The 19,083-nt window shown below is 35.6% G+C and overlaps 1 protein-coding gene across 8 annotated transcripts in view; it reads right to left on the bottom strand.

The window, feature by feature from the left end:
• Positions 1-19,083, bottom strand: part of MON2 (MON2 homolog, regulator of endosome-to-Golgi trafficking) — a 78,769-nt gene that overhangs the window by 7,117 nt on the left and 52,569 nt on the right. For 5 of the 8 annotated variants that reach the window (XM_026074189.1, XM_026074187.1, XM_026074183.1 and 2 more), the window contains 7 exons: positions 18,437-18,730; positions 17,513-17,711; positions 14,982-15,610; positions 10,492-10,635; positions 9,920-9,937; positions 9,526-9,654; positions 7,424-7,614 (listed from right to left, as the gene is read on the bottom strand). In XM_026074189.1, the coding sequence (XP_025929974.1) occupies positions 7,424-7,614; positions 9,526-9,654; positions 9,920-9,937; positions 10,492-10,635; positions 14,982-15,610; positions 17,513-17,711; positions 18,437-18,730 (1,604 nt within the window). Of the gene's footprint in view, positions 1-1,707; positions 5,771-7,009; positions 7,015-7,423; positions 7,615-9,525; positions 9,655-9,919; positions 9,938-10,491; positions 10,636-14,981; positions 15,611-17,512; positions 17,712-18,436; positions 18,731-19,083 lie in introns of those variants that run through there. The other 3 variants (XM_026074190.1, XM_026074191.1, XM_026074185.1) reach the window with 3 other exon arrangements.

The following is a 19,083-nucleotide window of genomic DNA, read 5'->3' as shown; positions in this document are numbered from 1 at the left end:
AGGTCCTCACCAGGAACTGTTTTACTCTACAGATCCGCTCCTGCTGCACGATACTGTTTTTGCTAATCGAGATGCAGTACTTAATGTATGATTTCTGCCCCCAAATAAGAGTTTGAAAGCAGGAAACCAAGTGTCAGGTTTGGGGGGGGGGGGGGGACATGGGTGGTGGAAATCAAAGAAGGTATTTCACTCAATGGACAGTTAAACTCTGGAATTCCTAGTTTATGATCCCACATCATGGGATTAGATGCTAAAATGTACACAGATTCAAAATGCAGTTGGCCAAATTATAAAAATAAAAATCTGTTATGAGCCGCTGGCAGCCTCTGGTATAGGAAGTTTCCAAGCTGCATAAATTGGGAGGTTGGAAGAGTATTACAAGAAAACATCACTACATAGTCACCTGGCACACCTCCTCTGGTATCCACTAATCTATCAGAAACGACATATAATAAGTCTAGATACCTATCTGTTCTGACCTAGTTAGGCTTTCCTGTTTTCCTGACATAAAGCAGAAGCCAGAATCCTAATGCCCATGTTCCTTTGAAATTTAAAGACAATTGTGAAACCCCTTGAAAATTGTAGGTTCTACTTCTCCGTCATGTCTTGCATAAACACTAGTTTGTATAGAAGATAATACAGTATTCTATCAGAACTAATGTAATAACTAGTAACATTAACAATAAAGATCTGAGACAAGGGTCTATAAAAGGTCAATATGATTCCAAATAGTAAATTCTCTTCCTTCTCCCTCAATTTTATGTTTATCTTTTTAAAACAACTACATATAAAATCTCCAAGCTAAGCAACAGCTTGGAAATTCTACCACTTGAAAGGAATGGATAGAAATAGTAGAAATAAGATTGCCTGTGGTACTTCGACTTACTGCTGTTGTGTATATTTGTGTGTGTTATGATGCATCTTAAATTAAATGAAGCTTTATTTTTTCCAGAGAAACCATCTGATTAAGTACACAGGACGGTCACTCCTAGGAGGGAAGGGAAATTATCTAGTCAGTCTGCCACATTCCCTGCCTGATTTATGGCAGAATAGGCAGATGCAAGGACAACAGAGTTCTGGACTGAACAAAGAACGAAGCTGTTTTGTAAGCAGCGGAGTCAGTGAAGCATGGTAGTGGCAGGCAAACCAGCATCCCTTGGCTTGTTTCCAAACTCCCTCCCCCAAACCCCAGCTTCCCCCACCTTCACACTCCCCACCAGGCAACAGCCCACTTGTGCAGCAGTAGTTCAGAAGCAGGTACGTGCTGACTGGCAAGGCAGCTGCCAAATATACGATGGTGGACCTGTGCCAGCCTTTTCTTCACAGGGGGTAGTAGTCTGGGGCTGCCTTCTCTATCTCACTGCCAATTTTCATGAAAGGTTTGAGAACTTTGGTGTCTTCTAAATCCGGTTAGTTTGGCTAACATTTTTTCCCCCAGTGTTCCTATATGATGCTGACCACGTCAATTCAGAGATTTTTCCAAGAGAGTTCTTTTCATCTTCTGGATGCTCAGCATGAGACACCTGGAGTTCAGTCTGCACAGCTACAGCTAACATTCTGACAATCGTGACAGTATGTACCAATGTTCCCCCTTGAAAACAAAGATATCTCCCTACCTCAAAGGGATGTTCTGTAAATAACTTCACCTCTGTCTGTGAAACATTCAAGTGCTATGTGTATGACTAGACACAGAAAAAAGCCAAAAAGAAGAAAACAAAATGCTATATTTAATACTGGTTTGGATGTTAGGCAGTCAGCCAGTTTGGGCCTGTATGCCGAAAATGAAGAAAATACCAAGAGGCTGTTCAGTCAGTACCTTGTGTAACATATAAACAATAAAGAAGGTGACTATGCAAATCCTTTAAATAGTCATAGAAACTATTATGATGCATGCATATAAGACATGGTAAATTACATGGCAAACTTGCATTCTGACATTTCCTAAGTTAAGAATGCCTGACTTTCTGAGCTCAGGTTTACTTCAAAGTGGTTTTATGACCTATCTGTCTGGTCATCCATATTTGATCTGCCATATATGACTTACCAGTCCAGTCATCCATGTTTCGTCTGCTATATATGCTACAGATTATGCTAAACTCTTGTTCGTGTAGCAAGTTTCTCCCAAGTAAATAGATTTTTGTAAGGTGTCAATATGAAACACCAATCTAGGAGCCAAAAACTTTCCTTGTTTGATGCAATACAGCCGAACTGTACCAGAACGATCAAGAGCCAGTGAACACAAGAGGCAGTGCCACGCACACTGCCGCTCTGTTCAGCCTTTCCTATGTGTGGAGCTTCCAGCCACCGCCCACGCTGCCTAGGGAAGGGAAGGCTTTAAAGCATAACAACTAAGAGCTAACAGGCACCGTGAGACCTGCCATGCATAGCAGCACCCTGTTCTCAAGCATCTTTCTGGAAAGTATTGATTTAATTCCCCCATGTGAGCACAGACTTCTGCTCTAATAAATTATATACATACACATTAGTTGAATTTTATTTTATATAATGGCTTGACATGTTTCTGTGAAACCCTCTGGGAAGGAAGTATGATATGAAATAATAAGCAGACCAGTCTTTTACTAGAAGACAATTTTGCGAAAATTAAGTTATGTGAAATGTATTAATTTTAAAATGTCATTTTGGTTTATAATAAAAATCAAGATCATTGAGCCTCCTCAGATGTAGCTTGCTAGAAAAAAATAATAATAAAGCTGAAGCTTGTTGCTTGGAAGTTGTTAATTCTCTGACAGTAACATTCCACTTTATTTACCTCAGCTCTTTTTGCTATATTTTAAATTTCTTGATGCACAAAGCTGCAGAGATTATTTCTGCTGTGCTATGTACATTTCAAACATCAGTAAATACCTCCTCTCATTCAGCACCATACCTTCCTTGACAGCCTACTCCAGTCCAAAAGACAACGGCAAGGCCATGCAGACGAGGTTCACTATTTTAGAGGTCCACAGGTTTTTAAGGGCTTTTATTCGCAGAGGCCTTTTGGTTAACCAATGCCAATTCAGTTTCACTAGTGGTAGCAAAATTCTTCTAATCGAAGAATTATGAGCTAAGTTAGACCAAAAAAGTGTTTTAAAATGTCGGTTAAAAACTGAAAATGCCAGTGAAAGAAACAGCTGTATCTACTCTAGGAAAATTTTTGCTTCCTCAGCCAGGTGGGGACTTGGAGGATACAAAACCGAAAAAATTTACATTGGGATATTTTAATGCACAATGTTAAAGGGAAAACTAGCCAAATGTGTTACATACCATTGACAGAAGACTGACTGAAATAAGATATTTTTAAGTTTTAAAAAGATGTAAACATTTCATAATTATAACTATACCAGCAGTGCCAAGTCAGCTCTGAAGAATAAGGGTTTGAAGGTCAGATAAAAAAGGAAGATGTTTACCTAGCTTTGAATAAAGCCTGGACAGATAACAGCATGGAATATGTATGAACCTTAAATAGTGGAAAAAATGGAATATGAAAAGGTGTACAGGAGTAAAGGAGGAAAAGTAAGTTCCTTTCTGACAAACAACATTTCAGTTTCCTTGAAGCAGAGAGATCAGAAAACAATTAGATAGTGGTAACATGAAAAAGTTAATTTTCAGTTCTAACTGTATTCAGTTTTTCATTACAAGAGGTAGGAACAACTAGACATGCTGTATAATGGTAAAAATCCAGATAATGCAGTAATGCTATTAAGTCTTTGTCTCACTGATAGTCTCCCAGGATGTCTCCGAATTGCATTTTCCAAATTCTTTGAGCCTTTTCAATCCATGCTGGTCTTAAGCAGAGTGGCCAGATTTGTGCACTTCTGTACCTGACTTAATAAACCCTGTTGGACCAAAGCTCGTATTGCATGACATATTTGCAAGTTCGAAAGCCATCAAGAGATGACTGAATCACCATAAATGACAGTCAGCACTACAGTCAACAGAGTAACTAAAACTAAGTCAAATTTACAAGTCACAAATCTGACTAAGAGCATAGGGAGCGCTTCTCATCTGTGCCTTAGCTAACTGATTTTGGCAATACAGACAAAAATCGAGTACACACTCAAAGGTTTAAAAAGCACAACTCGTTAATATAAATACATCAGGGGATACATTGAACAACAGTCTTTGTATCACCTAGCTGACTTAAAAGAAAGGACCACCATAGTCTTTAGAATGTATTTTGCCACTGCCTTTTCCTATAATTTAAAGGTTGACATGTACTTCAGTTCAACAGATAAATTTTAGCTATTAGTTACTTTCAAAACAGTAGTTAAATTCTCCCAAATTATTCTTAAACAAGACACCACTATGCTTAACATATGATTTCTATTAGAACCATAACCAAGAAAAAAAAAATTGAAAGAACAAAAAGTAAAATTGAAAATTCTGAATTCAATTTACTTTGAAACAGAACAACTACAGATGTAAGACACTGACTATACTGTAATTACAACCAGCTCCAAGACACAATAATTTAGAAATTTCCAAAACAAAAGGGACATTATCCTATTTGCCAAGGCGAGTTTCACAGCGCCTTGCACAGAAGTGCAGAAGGAAATAAGAAGAGAATTACCTCAACGTGGGCAACTTCCACAGCTATCTCTAGAACACTCCTGTCATCCCAGTGAGAGGGGCGAACTTCAGGAGCATTGTGGGGATGAGGAGGAGGATGAAGAAAATGAGAAATGACTGCTATTGCTAATTGTCCTGGCATAAGGCAGGCGTACTCCCTTCTTTAACTCCTACTAGCACCACGTGGCTCAGGCTGACAGAGGGCACAGAAAGGCTACCCAGTAACAGAAGGCAAAAGGCTACAAAGAGATATAGGCTCTAACTATAAGGAAGAGGAGCACGCACTTGGGAAGACAAAGTGCTATTTAACAGTTAGAAAAAGATGGATATTAGGAAAAAAAAAAAAAAAAGAAAGACTTAATAGCCATACAACAGACAACTAAACAGGCAAAAAAGCATCTACTAGTAAATACCCTGGAAGGAGTAAAAATAGTGTTCTGTAACAGCAGAAGCCTAGATAACCAGGAAGTTATCCAGCTGTACACATACGGGTCTATAAACCACCAGTCTACCATTAATATTTTACATTCTTTAGAACCATAATGCTTCTAAGTGAGAAAACAGAAATGTTTTATACAACTTTTGTGAGAAATTCTTTAATTCTGATGAAATGCTGACCCTTAAAACTCACCTTGTAGGTAAAATTATAGAATATACTCTGGCCTTCAAAAAGGCAAAAACAGAATCTTAAGTGAAGACAGACAAGATTCAGGGCATCATAAATATTCACAGAAACACTGTTTTTCCTTTATCTCCAGAGAATATTCTCCTATGCAGAAGAGCTGGTAAAAGCTGTTAAAATTAACACCAGCAAAGATTGTTTTCAGTAAGCAACATGTTAAGATGGAATTTCTGTGGTTGGACCAACTTTCAAGAAAAATATAAAGCACTCAGTGTAAACTAAGAAAAACAGACAACATATTTGGCCAAAAAGGTCAGGCAGATGGCAGCAGATTATCTTGAAATACTTTTAAGAACCATGATAATCCTACTTCCCTGGATTTTTGAGTAGTTAATACCCCAAATTGTAGCAGTGCCAGTCTGGGTCAATTAAAAACATGCAATATGGATATGTTTCATTTGTTTTGCAGATATTTAGGAATAATTCATTTATAGCAAATAGTAGTACCTGTTCACAAAGTAACATTTAAATGAACATACGTTCTTCTACTGTAATCTCAGAAATCTTCATTGTAATACTCTAAACCCAATAATGATATTGATTGTAGGCTGTTAGCTGATTTGCTTATCTCAGAATGGAAGCAGCGCTAGTAACAGCAGCCAAAACCAAAAAATTACTGCAAAGATTATTTTAAATTAAAGAAATAGCATCAAAACAAAAATCTGGATGATTAATTTGTCTTTTGCATAGTCTTGATGAACTCTTTAAAGTTCCTCCTACTTAATAATACTTCTTTGACGTATATACAAAGAGAAAAGACAGTTTTTTCACTGAATTACCCTATTACCCTATTAACTAAATTTCAAATCTACTCATATTACAATATTTTCAATAATGGATGTATCTCTAAAATTAAGTTTCATTTTCAGTTATGTTTTTGGGCAAGCTGCTATTTAACCATTGTTAGTAAATACAGCTGTGTTTGGTTGTTGAATTTTTGTGTGTTTGAAAAGTGTATACACACCCACCTACACAGCCTATTATTTTTAGGTACAGAATTGCCCTACTGTTTTCTATTAAAAAGAGAGAGATTAATTTGTTACTGAAATCAACAATCACACACACAGAGGAAAGGAGGATGTAAGGGAATTTGATTTTTCGTACTCCACATCCTTCTTTAATTTGAGGCACAATTAGATAAACTATTCCTGAAAGGTTTTCATCCAAAGGTGTTCATAGAAACTTACAACAGAAATTCCGCATCTGTCCTAAGCAATCTTCTATAATACCTAACCTTCCTTACAATAAAAGTTTTTCTTAATGCCTACCCCAGGTAGTCTTTGCTGTACTGAAATTCATTTTTCGCTCGTCCTCAAGGGACAGTGAAAATTGCTCTAGAGCAACCTTTTACCCTATTCTATAGACTTACCATGTCTTCCTAAAGATATATTCTTTAGGCTGAACAGACACTCATAGGCCAGATTGATCATTATTATTGTTCTCTTCTGGGCTTTCTCAAAAGGCCTGCATCTACAGAACTCAATTCTTGAGAGATTATGCATGTACCTATATAGCCATCCGTCTAATTATAAATTCAAATATTCAGCTATCTTTTTTTCACAAAATATTAAAAATAAAGCATAGTTATTTATAACTTTCAGTCAGTTTACCTTGGGTAGAAATACAAATGCAAGATAACTACAGGTTTCTAAGTGAATAGCAATATTAACCAAAAATAAATAAATAAATCAGAACACCTAGTAGGTGGAAAATTTCAAGAACTCCTCAAGACAAATACATATAGTTGATGGTGCTCACCTTAACTGAAAAAAAAAAAAAAATTGTTGTTGTTCTCTTCAAATTGGAAGAAAAGAAAAGTGAGTACACATTAATAATTCTTTGTCAAATCTACAGTAAACATTCTTGGGAGTCCATGCAGAATTCCATGGGCTGATTAGAAAGCTTAGGCCTTTACTCAGAGCTCAGTTGAGCTATTTCTTGCCATGACATTTTACCTTTTCAATGAACTTTTCTGAAGTAGAGAAAGTGGTTACCTTTTTTCCTTCATTCATTAAAATCACTTCCAGAAATCAAAAATCCCAGAGATAAGGCCATTTTTACTGAACTCTACCAGCATATTGTTCTGTTTCTTTACTAAACAAATTACTTAAGAATATTTGCCAGTTAAAAAAAAAAAAGAGAAAGAAAGAAAGAAGAGGAATTTGTATTTACCTTTTAGTGAATAAAAAATCTTCAAAAGTATTGGCTAGCTCTGGCCACATACTGTCAAATTTTCCAGAAGATGCATGCTGCCTCGCAACTGGTAGTCCAATAGAAAGAACTTTGAGAAGAGAGGACACTGCTAGTTTCCATGTGCTTTCAGAAGGACAAGAATATTTCAAACTAAGAGGTATTCTCAGCGTCTGCAAAAAGAAAGTTCAAACAAGATTTATAGTTGCTCAGAGAAATATAAGAATAAGACAGACCTCTGCAGAAGATCTCAGTAGATATTTTCATAGATGACAGTACATATCCCTATCTTTCCTCTTTTTAAAATAATTGTAAAGAATATTTATTGCATGCTATCTGGCTAAAGCACAGATCTGTTACCAAGCACAAGGTTAGGAGCTGGAGTTGATTCATTACTACATTGGAGATTACCTGATAATTTTCTTTTTCTATATTACCATCTATCATTTCTGCTAACCAGCCAGCCAAACAGGCTGTCATAGCATCTAACAGATTGCAGGCAGTTCATTAGCATAAGTATATTCTGGAGAGTTTAGTGCTGTTCCTAGAAAGTTATACCAAGTGCTTCCAAAATAAAAAAAGTCCCACTGAAATTAACTTTTTGTAAAATGCAAAAGTTGAACTGTATGCATCACTGTAAGACATTTGGTCATTACTGAATATAAAAACAGATGAAGTTTACAAGTAAAAAGAATTAGTGAAATTCCAGACATTAAGTCTGCAGTATAACTTAAATGTACAGCAGATAAAAACACAAGAAAACTTAAAAATCTGTTAGACAGCTTTAATATCTATAGAAGAAACTCATTAATGATAAAACATTTAGCACACATACTGTTTGCACTGTATTTACTCCTTTTAATATTGTTAGTCAAACAACAATTAATTAACTAGGAGCTGATACCAAGTTATCTTGGAAATCTCATTCTTAATTTACATTTCAAATATATTTTGACTACATTCTGGTTTTACATACATGTCTCTAATGTGTTTAAGGAGATCTCTGATTTAAGGAAAGCAAAGGGAGAACTCACTGTCAAGAGTGAGGCAATTGAAAATAATTTTGGGAATGGGGGGTTGTGAGAGCTAGGAATTAATCCTAGAGAAAAACAGAATATTTTTCTTCTGATACTATTGTTCGGAGGGGTCAAATCTTATTCCAATGTCAACATGGGCTTTAGAGAAATGGATAATCATTTTAAAAGTGTTTTCATCTACTGCAGTGGAATACATTAATATCAACTTTCTGAACTTTACAGAGAAGTGGCATTTATATCAGTTTCAACCTATTCCATTAAAACAAAAGTGGAAAGCAACTGTATTGAAATACAAAAATTCAATTCACAATAGATTATAAATAATACCACATAATTATTTTGAACATATTAGTGTTTTTAAATTTAGGTACAGGAACTACCTGAAGCCAGCCAAAAGTCATCACACACAAACCAAGGTCCCACATATATGTATATATATATTTTTTAAACAAACATTTGTTACTACTTTGATTATTTGCCAAAATCATTTCCTAAAATGGAAACAAGGTCAAAAGAGGTTAACAGCTTGGTGATTTCCCCTTAAAAGCCCACTTGTGTGACCATAAAATTCTGTAGCTACATTAATCACACACAAGGGCATTAAGTGCACATCAAAACTAACAGATAGAACACAGCTCACAAGTACATGCCGCAGTAGATAGCTGATTTTGAGAAGTCCGAGTCTAGTCTTCAATGCCACATATAAAGGGTCAAACTAAGAGGCCTGCTTTTCGGATGCAGGTGCATAGTAATTTTTGACTCTGAAAGTCTTATTTTGTGGACTAACATATCTTTTAAATTTTGTCTTAACTTTGAAATACTGGTGCTGACATTATTGTATCATCCAGCTAAAGAACAAAATATACAGCCTAATCAATAACAGCATCAAAAGAAATTACCCCCTGCCCAACTTCATAAAAAAATCCATTTGATTATTAAAGCTTTAAACTTCACTGAAAGCATTCATTAACATTATCCCAGAATAAAACTCAAAGGTTTCAAAATAAATTCATTAATTCATAGCATAAGCATGACACAAACTTTTACCTTAATAATGTTCTGAAGAACTTTCTCATTTACCACAGCTTTATGGCAAGCAGTCTTTTGATACAAGTCTACAACAACTTCCAACGATCTCTCAGCAAACGGTACGTAATTCAATGCTACCCATTCCGCCTAGGAAAAAGAACAGTAAATTAATGACCTGTTTATGAAAACATACTAGTTAAGGAATAGAAAATGTTTATTTTGCATTGAACTCTCCGTTTAATGCATGCAAGGTTTGCTAAGAATATGGTCCAAGCAACAAAATTACAAACACAATGTAGTCTGACTTTGACAATGTACTCTACAATAAAGTAAAGCACATTTAAGTAAGAGAAATGTTGCAATCTATGCAAGACAACTACATTAGGACAATCTTTAAGGAAATTTAACTCACCGGTGCAAATAGTTGTATCTAGTGTGATTCCATTGTGTTGCAGGACAAACAGAATAAGAAGAATTAATACATACATAACAGTTACCTCTTAGATTACACTGAATCAGATTGTCATGCTTAGTGAACAGCAGAGTACACAGATTTAAAGAACTACTGAATATGTTCCACTTCTCTACAGCATGTGCAATACAAAAATTGGAAGCTTGAAGGAATTTTCTCCATTCAAAATTATCGTGTCTTTATTAAATTTGTTACCAAATACAGGACAAGTTACTTTAGATGAATTCATTGGACAAATTCAGACACATTCACTATGTCTGGTGTTCATGCAAGACTTTTCCTATAGGGAAGAATACAAAGTATAAAGGAAAAGAAGAACTCAAAGGGAACAAAAGAGGATAAGAAAAGCATGTAAAAAAAAAAAACCCTAAAAAACTAATAAATTAACTCATTATGCAACACACACAGCAAAGTTTTTACAGATGGAATAAATGCATCTTGCTAAACAACCTCTATCTGAAGCTGAATTGTTCATCAGCCAAATGAAACAAATGAGATTTCTAATAAATTACCTGATTATACTTTGCATTTGCAATATGTTTGGTTTCCAGCTGTCCATACTGTGGGGGCTTACAGGAAAATTCTACAAATGCCAATAGCTGGTCAAAGATTGCAGGATACATTATCTGCATATTTTCTGAGCCCACGCATATAGCCTATACCAAAACAAAAAACAGAGAAGCTTAATACGTATCTTGAGCTTCACTATTCAAGAATCTGCCTCAATACTAGGACCTTCTAAAAATTCTAGAAATTGTAGAAATTCCCAGTATCACAAAAAGGAGTATGTTATAAAAAACACAGATTATCAGTCTCTTAGCTGCCTTTGTTAACAATGAAATCTACTGTTTTTTAGCTCACGATTGATTTTGCTATGCTAACATAATTCTAAAGCTGTAACAACACAATCAATATGAAAATAAACTGACTGTATAAATGCAAGATGAGTACTGTCATGCAGAAACTGGACTATGCAAGAGTCATGCTCTCTAAAACACAGTGTATAGTTTTAACAGTTTAAGGAAAATGAGTTTTATTTTATTAAACCAAATTATGTTGCAAGATACCTAGCCATATAGTTTAGCAAATACAGCTATCTCATTTGGTCTAATAGAAGGTATCTTTTCCTTACAAACTCTGCTATAACATGACAGCAGAATATGAGTCTTTTATAAGTCTTGTCTGTTGATCTCAGCCACATCTTCTTTAAGTTCTACTTCAAGGAATATTTAAATCTCAGAAGTAATTCATACAAGGTTTTTGTAAGTAGTCAAAATTTTATTTTACAGAAGGAAACATAAATCAAATGAGAATGATATGGTTTTAGCATAATTGAAACTCATAATCTTGCTTTAAAATGGAAAACATTTTAGGAGGAGTGTACTTAGATGTCAGTGGAATATCATGTTGTCATAGACTAATGATTTCCTGCTGCAATGCAAATCCCTAGGCAAAGGAAGAGCATTTATTTTTGAAGCCAGATACAACGATCCTGTGAAATTATTCAAATTATTTTCTTTCATATTAAATGCTTTGCTCTTCCTCCCAAAGTCCCTCTTCTCAAAGCTACAAAAACCATCTATTTATCACTCCACAAAAAAAACCTTGGGCTTGTGCTGTCATTTTTCTCTGGGGAGAAATCAAAATCTTTTCCTTTAACTAAAGGTCGCTCATGACCTGTTGCGGCCAAACTTGGTCAAGGTGTGAAGACGTTTGAGTGCAGATCGCACGCCGGGGCTATGTTACATGAGCTACGACAGCAGAGAGGCTGGCGAACGACCTGAGGCCCCAGGCACAAGAGGGAGCAAGCAGCAGGGGTACGGCAGCTTGGTTGCTAGACCAAGCAGCACATTCAGGCAACCTACAACCCGCGGCAGAGTGCACTCTGAATCGTTAATAGCCTTCCCCCTTTCCTCAGCTTTCCGCAATATGAAACGTGCAGTTTTTGGCAGCCTGATGCTCAGCAACCTTAGCCAATGTTATGAACGTAGTGGAACACTCCTTCTCCTAAAAGGTCAGACTGCGTTTCCAGCGCTTGAGCCAAACGCTCTTCTAACTCAAACAGAAGAAGCTTGGGTGCTAGACACTCATCTCTGCGGCAAAGGGTAATTGCTGAGCTAACGTGTCTGATACACTGTAAAACAAGTTCAGCTGACATGCTGCTGCACTGAAGTCACTGCACTAAATTGACAGGTTAATGCAAGAGTACATATATTTAAAAAAAAAAGGATTCCACAGACCCATGGAAGGAAAAGAGCATCCCCAACCCCCTATAACTCTCACACAAATGTAACTTACTTAAGCAGATCTTTAATATTACCAAGACAGCACCTATAGAAGACTATCTTAATATCTATAATGGCAAAATTTTAAAATATATTTGCCATTCATTCTACTTTTCTACTTTATTATTACATAAGATAAGTGGCAACTGGTTCCAGGCACTACTACTTCTGTACTCTTGAATAAAAGCAATAATTACTTCTTATTTAAAGTTTGGGCATTAGTAGCTTCTTATTCTTAATATATCATGAAACTCCTCAAAAGTTTTATTTTACAAATAAAAGTGTTTTCCATCCATTAAAATAATAGTCTACTGGGGTATTTTCAACTCTTAAAATTAGTCATAAAATACTTATAAAAAAGGGGAGGCTAGGTTAGTCATTTTTGAAAATTCATCTAGCTTTCATTCATATTTTTCCACAATGCTTAGAAAATGAGAGGTTACAGCAATGAAAACCCTCTTCAAAGGAAAGAATAGGAAAGAAGTTCAAATGAGGAATATGAAGAAAAAAAAGAACAAGACAAAAGGTCTAAAATGGGCTCAATACATAGAAGTCTGGAAAAAGAGCAAAAGTTCCCTTCTAGTTCTATATTCTTGAGTTATAAAGTCCTTTGGCAGTGCAGACAATCACATCATAAAATCTCATTATTCAACCAAGTCAGGCTTCATCTTAAAAAACAGATGACTTTTTTTAAGCTATTCTAATTGCAAAATTGTTCCAGAATTTCTCAGAAAATCAGAATTGACCCGAATCTTCCTATAACAGTAAAGAACAAAACTTAATCTGAATCCATATGCAAACATGTACTAAACATTTTGTTTAAAAGAAGAGGACAAATATTTACATAATCTTCTTTACCTATCAGAGTAGCTTCTGCGTGTACACCTCAGAGTATTTATTTATTTCAACAGAGGAAAAAAAGATACTGTTGCATTCAGCAAAATTAATTTACAGATGGCCTTTGCTCCCCACGAGCCCTGGCTGGCCGCCTTGTCAGGCGAATTCTGCTGTGTTACATGGCCTAGAGGAAAGATCACCTGACTTCACAGAACTGACCAAGACCAAAATACATTTTAACTTATTTATTAATGACATAAGTGCTGTTCTAAAAGTAATATAACTATAGTGGGGCAGGAAATATTGAATAAACTTAGGGTACCTAAGACTGCCAATTCTAAGTCCGTATTTTCAAAGGGCCATGCTACCCATTTAGACTGTGTGGGGGCACATCTGTTTTTCACGATTTTTTTTTTTTTTTTTTAAAGAAAACTTCAACTAAAACAGCTTAAGATCTTGATAAGAACAAGACTAGAGAGAGAAAAAAAAAGTGTAGTTTGTCCTCATGTTAAAAACTCTGGTATCCCTTTTTTTTGAAAAGTGCTAATGCCTGCAGGCTTTGGGAGCTAAGAACATCTGGACAAGGAGACCAGAAAAGAAACACAGAAAACTGAGGAGTGATTAAGTGAGGAAAACAGGACAGAAATGAAGAAGTGAAGGAGGGGAGAGAACAGGACTTGGGCAGAGCTGACCTGCAGGAGAGGGAAGGGTATAGAAGGCTCAAGACTAACTGGAACAGGACTAAAATTTAGCAAATATGACTGGTCTTAAAACTCTGTATTATTTATATCCCCACCTACAAAACAGACATTTGATACTAACTTCTACTCTACACTACTTCTAGCTCTGTTCTCAAAATACATTTAGGAATATTTGTTAAACATGCAGACTACAGGAATGACTGCAAGATAATGATTCTGCCTTGCTTGAGATAGGCCAACACACGCTAAGCACAAAGAAAACAAGATATTGAATTGCTGCTTATTAAGTAAATATCATGCATGCTATGAGCAGAATGAGGCAGGATCCTGTCGGGGGCGGGGAGTATGACTGCATAGTTAAGTAAAATACATGAAAGCCACAAGAGGATGAAGTCAGGTTACATGGGCAGTTTTAATTCTGGCATTTCCCGATTACTTTCTTTTAAACCATGCTTAAACTAAATATATGATCTCACTTATTAACAATGTTATTTCTTTGGAATAAATACATTTTCTGAGAGAACAATCACTTTTGCAAAGAGACGTTTTACAATTCCAGAGAAAAATACATATTTTTTTTTACTGTCCAGTCATAGGACACCCTAATTTTCTGTTTTCTGATTCAGTTGCATGAAGGGTGCTCTTTGAGGATGAGTTCTATAGTAAGAATTCCTATGGCAAGATGCTGCATTTTCCTTAAACTACTAATTAATAAGAGGTAAGAAGGTGGTCCGCTGGAGACCTTTTCAGATTTTGTTTTGCAGGAACTCCAAGTTCTCAAAATCAAGATCACCATTGTTCTAGATTTGGTTTATGGCATGACCAGGGCAACATAAGGAACACTTTTAGGGGGGAATATTGCCCCACATCCACTTCCAGATTCTTATAAAAATACAATACTTTAATAGATAGACAAGTAAACCAATAAAAACATAACACAACATTTAAGGTATTTCTACAATCAAGCAAAAGTGCATTTGGTAAAGATTACACTATTCCTTTTCAGGTAGAGCAGCTGGGTTGCACCAGGAATGGAGTTCTGATTGCTCTAACAGTATGCTGGGCAATTGTAAGTAATTAAACAATTAATGTTTAAGTCACTACACTGTAGCTCCAAGTAGAAGAACTGAGCCACAGTATAGTTCACCTTTCACCACATGTTTGAAGTCACATTATTACCTTTTGTAAAACATCTAAAGCTGTAAGCACTGCTTCCTGTAAACTTGTCAAAACTGCTTCGGTATAAGATGGAAGGATGAAAGGCGAAGCATCAGAACTGATCGGAACTGAAACAGCACCGTGCAAAATGACACCCAGCTTTTGGAGATCATCCATGCTGAAACCAGTTTTGATGTGTTGGTAAAGAGCTGGGAATATTTGAATTAAAGCTGTAAGAAAAGGCTGGCTGGGAATGAAAGTCAATTTATCACAAGTAATTGGAGGCTTTGTACTTTCTGAGCCAATCCGATACCAGCTGTTCCAGGCTGCCCACCAAAGATTCAAATCTTCAATCTCATCTGTTATTACAGGCGGTTCAGATCCACTGTATCTTCCAATTCTTTCTCCTATGGAGTCAGTTCTCATGAACGATCTGCCAAGACTAGTGGCAGTTGTTGTCCCCGCAACCACAGGTACAGAAACATTGAGAGCGGGTGGTGTGTCAGGTTTCTCTGAGTCTCGGACAGGAGAAACAATCTGTAAGATTTCCTGGAAGCTTTTCAGAGCAGCCAAAGAAACTTCATTATTTTTGCTGAGTGCTGCTGACTGGATATGATCAAGAAGAACATCCCAGGCTTGGGAAAAGTCTCCTATTTAAAAAAGAGGAAACAAACATCAGCTTGGGGCTGGCTTGTTATTTTTTTTCCCTTTCTCTCTGAAAGGCTGTTGGTATACATGTTACTTTAACTCAGAGAAATTTCATGAGGTCGGGTGATTGCTTCATTGGCTTTTGGAATATATCAGTTCAGCTGTAACCAAAGAGAATGAACGAAATAGGCAAATACACAAATATAAGGATTGAAATAATAGATCACTCCTTATACCAGAATTTGCTAGCAATATATCACATACCACTGAGGGAAATAAGTTTTCTTTATTCTGGAGAGTAGAACAGATTTTTCTTATGCATACCAGATGCCTGTTGATTTCAGAAAGAGTTAAGCACATAGAAGAAATACAGAGTCAAGCCTAAAGTCATGCAATTTATAAGGATTTGATTTTAAAAATGCTATGATAATTATACTCTATAGTAAGATTTCATTTTGGAGTATAAGTTTTTCATCATTTTAAGATCATTTAAGATTTTCATTAAATTTAGGCTTAGCCTTAAATTTTCTATGCCGCTAATTACTGGTTTTCAATAATTACTACATCCCTCTAATGTTTTATTATTCATTAAGTTTTATCTGAAGTTTAAAATAGTCTCAAATCCATTACATTTCTTCAAATAACTGATATTCTTGACAGTTGTTAATATGTTGGTCTCTATATCACAAATAGCCAAAGACCATGATATTAAATGAAAATAAGTAAAGCATAACTTATTTTTAGTTATGCATATATTAACTACATACTATGACATGGTGAAGACATATTAATGCAATTTGGAATTCCCTGTGCAAACTATACATTAGTTATATCACATTTTTAAAAGTAATGTATGTCAAGTAATCCTAGTTAATTTAATTAGGAAATGAAAAATTGTTTTGAAATTATATCAGAACGTCTCTGATAAGAAATCTAAACTGAAGCAAAACGTTTGTTCTAAGCAAAACTAGCTCATGGTCATGCTGCACTCACTATATTCATTTATTTAATTCAATACATTTACATTGTTCAATTGTACTTAGTAATAACTAATAACAATATCTCGGTAAATAACCTAATGCTTATTTTTTATAATAAGAAAAAGAAAAAGGGAAAAATTAGAACCTGAATAAAAAGAGAAGAGGAGGAAGTAAAAGCACCAAGAGAAAATAAAGACTCCAAAAGGGGAGAGAGAAGATTTTAAGGAAAAAGAAGAGGTGAGCTCACTTCAGTTACCTTTAGCTGGGGAATAGACAACAGAAAAGTAACTCAAATTAACACCTTTGTCTAAGACTGAAACAGTGGATAGATGGGGAGTGAGGAGGCAAAAAGAATCACTTGAAAGAGCATAACCTTAACAACTTTCATGGCATAATGAGTCTCACTTTTTCTTTAAGAAATTCCCTTTTTTCCTTTTTAAACAGTTGACTTTTTTTTGACAGTTTTGACAGTTTTGACTTTTTTTACTCCATTGACTTTACAGGAGTTCTCTCTACATTTTAATAACATTGTTCAAACTTGACACACTGATGTTACAGAAGAGTTCTAGGCACATATTCTGTAACCTTAAAAAGACAAGAGGAAAAATAGGTTCTGACAATTTTTCTGATCTTTTGATTATTACTGTTACCAGGCTACCATAAACAAAAATTATTTGGTACCTAGAATTGTGAACAGTGAGATTTAATCTCAGCTACCGTGATATAGAAGATGAATTTGATACTTAAGATTAAGGCTCTAAGGAGCATGAATCAAAAACTCCATGATTTTCATCGTATTTGAGGTGAGACACAGCAGAACACACCTCTAAGATAAGATTCTTGCCCAGTACTCTAACTGAAAAAAATATACAAAGCTGAAAGTACATTACTGTATCTTTCAATAATTTTAAACTATGATTTTACCTAAAGGCTGCAATAAGTATCTCCTGGTGTTAAATATTCTTGCAACTCCAGCCAGTGTTAATACCCATGTCTCAGCCCACTGTTTCTCAGCTGTATCCCTTGAATGATGGATGAGGATGTTGCCTCCTCCCGATTCAATCTTCTCTTTGTCAGCTGTGGTAGAAGATTCTCGAACCCTATTCAACAGGTGAAATAAAACCTGTAATAGTCAGAAAAAGGGAAAAAAGCAACTCTTGAAATAAGATATTTGTGTTCATGCTAAAACAACAAGGAAATAGAAAATTTATTTTCCATTATCCTTTATGTCATTATGGAACCTGGAGTGTTCCCTTATTCTAAACAGCCTCTGCAACAGCAAAGAGTAACAATCAGCCAAACGATTAGTAAAGTATTACACAGATGTTCACTTGAGAAGGGCTAGAAACAGCATGATCAGAATCACCAAGAATAGTGTTAGTACTAATGAAAGGCCAACATCTATGGATCTCAAATACTGCTCAGATACAACAGGCAACAACTGACTCAGCTACAGCCCGATTTCTCCATAAGGCACTACTAACACGACCATGATCCAGAAAAGGACATTTGATTGATAGATCAAATCAGTCCAATTGCATGACCCTCAAATATCACCAGATCTTCACACAAAGGAAGGAGTAATTTATCTGTGCAGGAAAGGAGCACCCTTTTTATACTATGTTGGTATAAGAAAGAAATGATCAAGGTACAAAAATGAAGTTTCATAAGAGGCTTTAGGAGCCAGAGAAAAGAAAGTGTTAAAAAAAGAGGCAGAGAGGCAACTTCTGCTACCATACGTTGTCTCCAAAAACTCTTAAAGAAAATAGCTGATGTAACCTTCACAGGCAGGCTATTTTAAAACATGAATGCAATATTGAAAAACTTCAGTAGAAGCTCACGTTATACCTTCCATATTACAGTGTGCCATGTTGAATGCTGCAATAAAGTTCCATGAGCAGCAATAGTAGAAAACAAGGTCTGCCCAGCACTTTTTCTAACTGCAGGTCGGGGATCCACACAGAGTTCTCCAAGTTTGGCATAGAGACATAACCAAAGACAGTCAAATGGTGGTGCAGGATGAAATGGTCTATTTAGCATCACCCCCTTTTCTTCTGCCTGCTTCTGCAGCACTGCTTCTTCTTTGTTTAGCTCCTTTTCGATTATTTCACCTCTTTGGAAAAAATAATCCGAAATATTCCACTGCAAAATAAATAAAACACATTGTTGGACAACAAAGATATTCTAATGTTCTTAATGATCATGAAATAAATCATTTATGATTTTCATGTTTAGGAGTATTTTGCAAAGTACATCAAATACACTGATGGAAGAAGATTAGCATGTAAATACTGCAAGATGCACAAAGCATATTTCTTAGCTGTAGCTTTTAGGACATCATTATACATGAACTACTAGAAAGGGAAATAACATATTAGAAATAACATATTGGTGAACATGTTTGCAACACAGTGCTATTTGTTTTACATAACCATGGTGTTACGCAGCATTAAAGATAAACTGTGCTCACTCAGTCTACATATGATTCCAAATGA

Source organism: Apteryx rowi, unplaced genomic scaffold, assembly GCF_003343035.1.
Source record: "Apteryx rowi isolate R43461 unplaced genomic scaffold, aptRow1 scaffold_380, whole genome shotgun sequence".
NCBI lineage: Eukaryota > Metazoa > Chordata > Aves > Apterygiformes > Apterygidae > Apteryx > Apteryx rowi.
The sequence above is the reverse complement of the archived record's forward strand: the minus strand, read 5'-3'. Positions and strand labels throughout refer to the sequence as shown.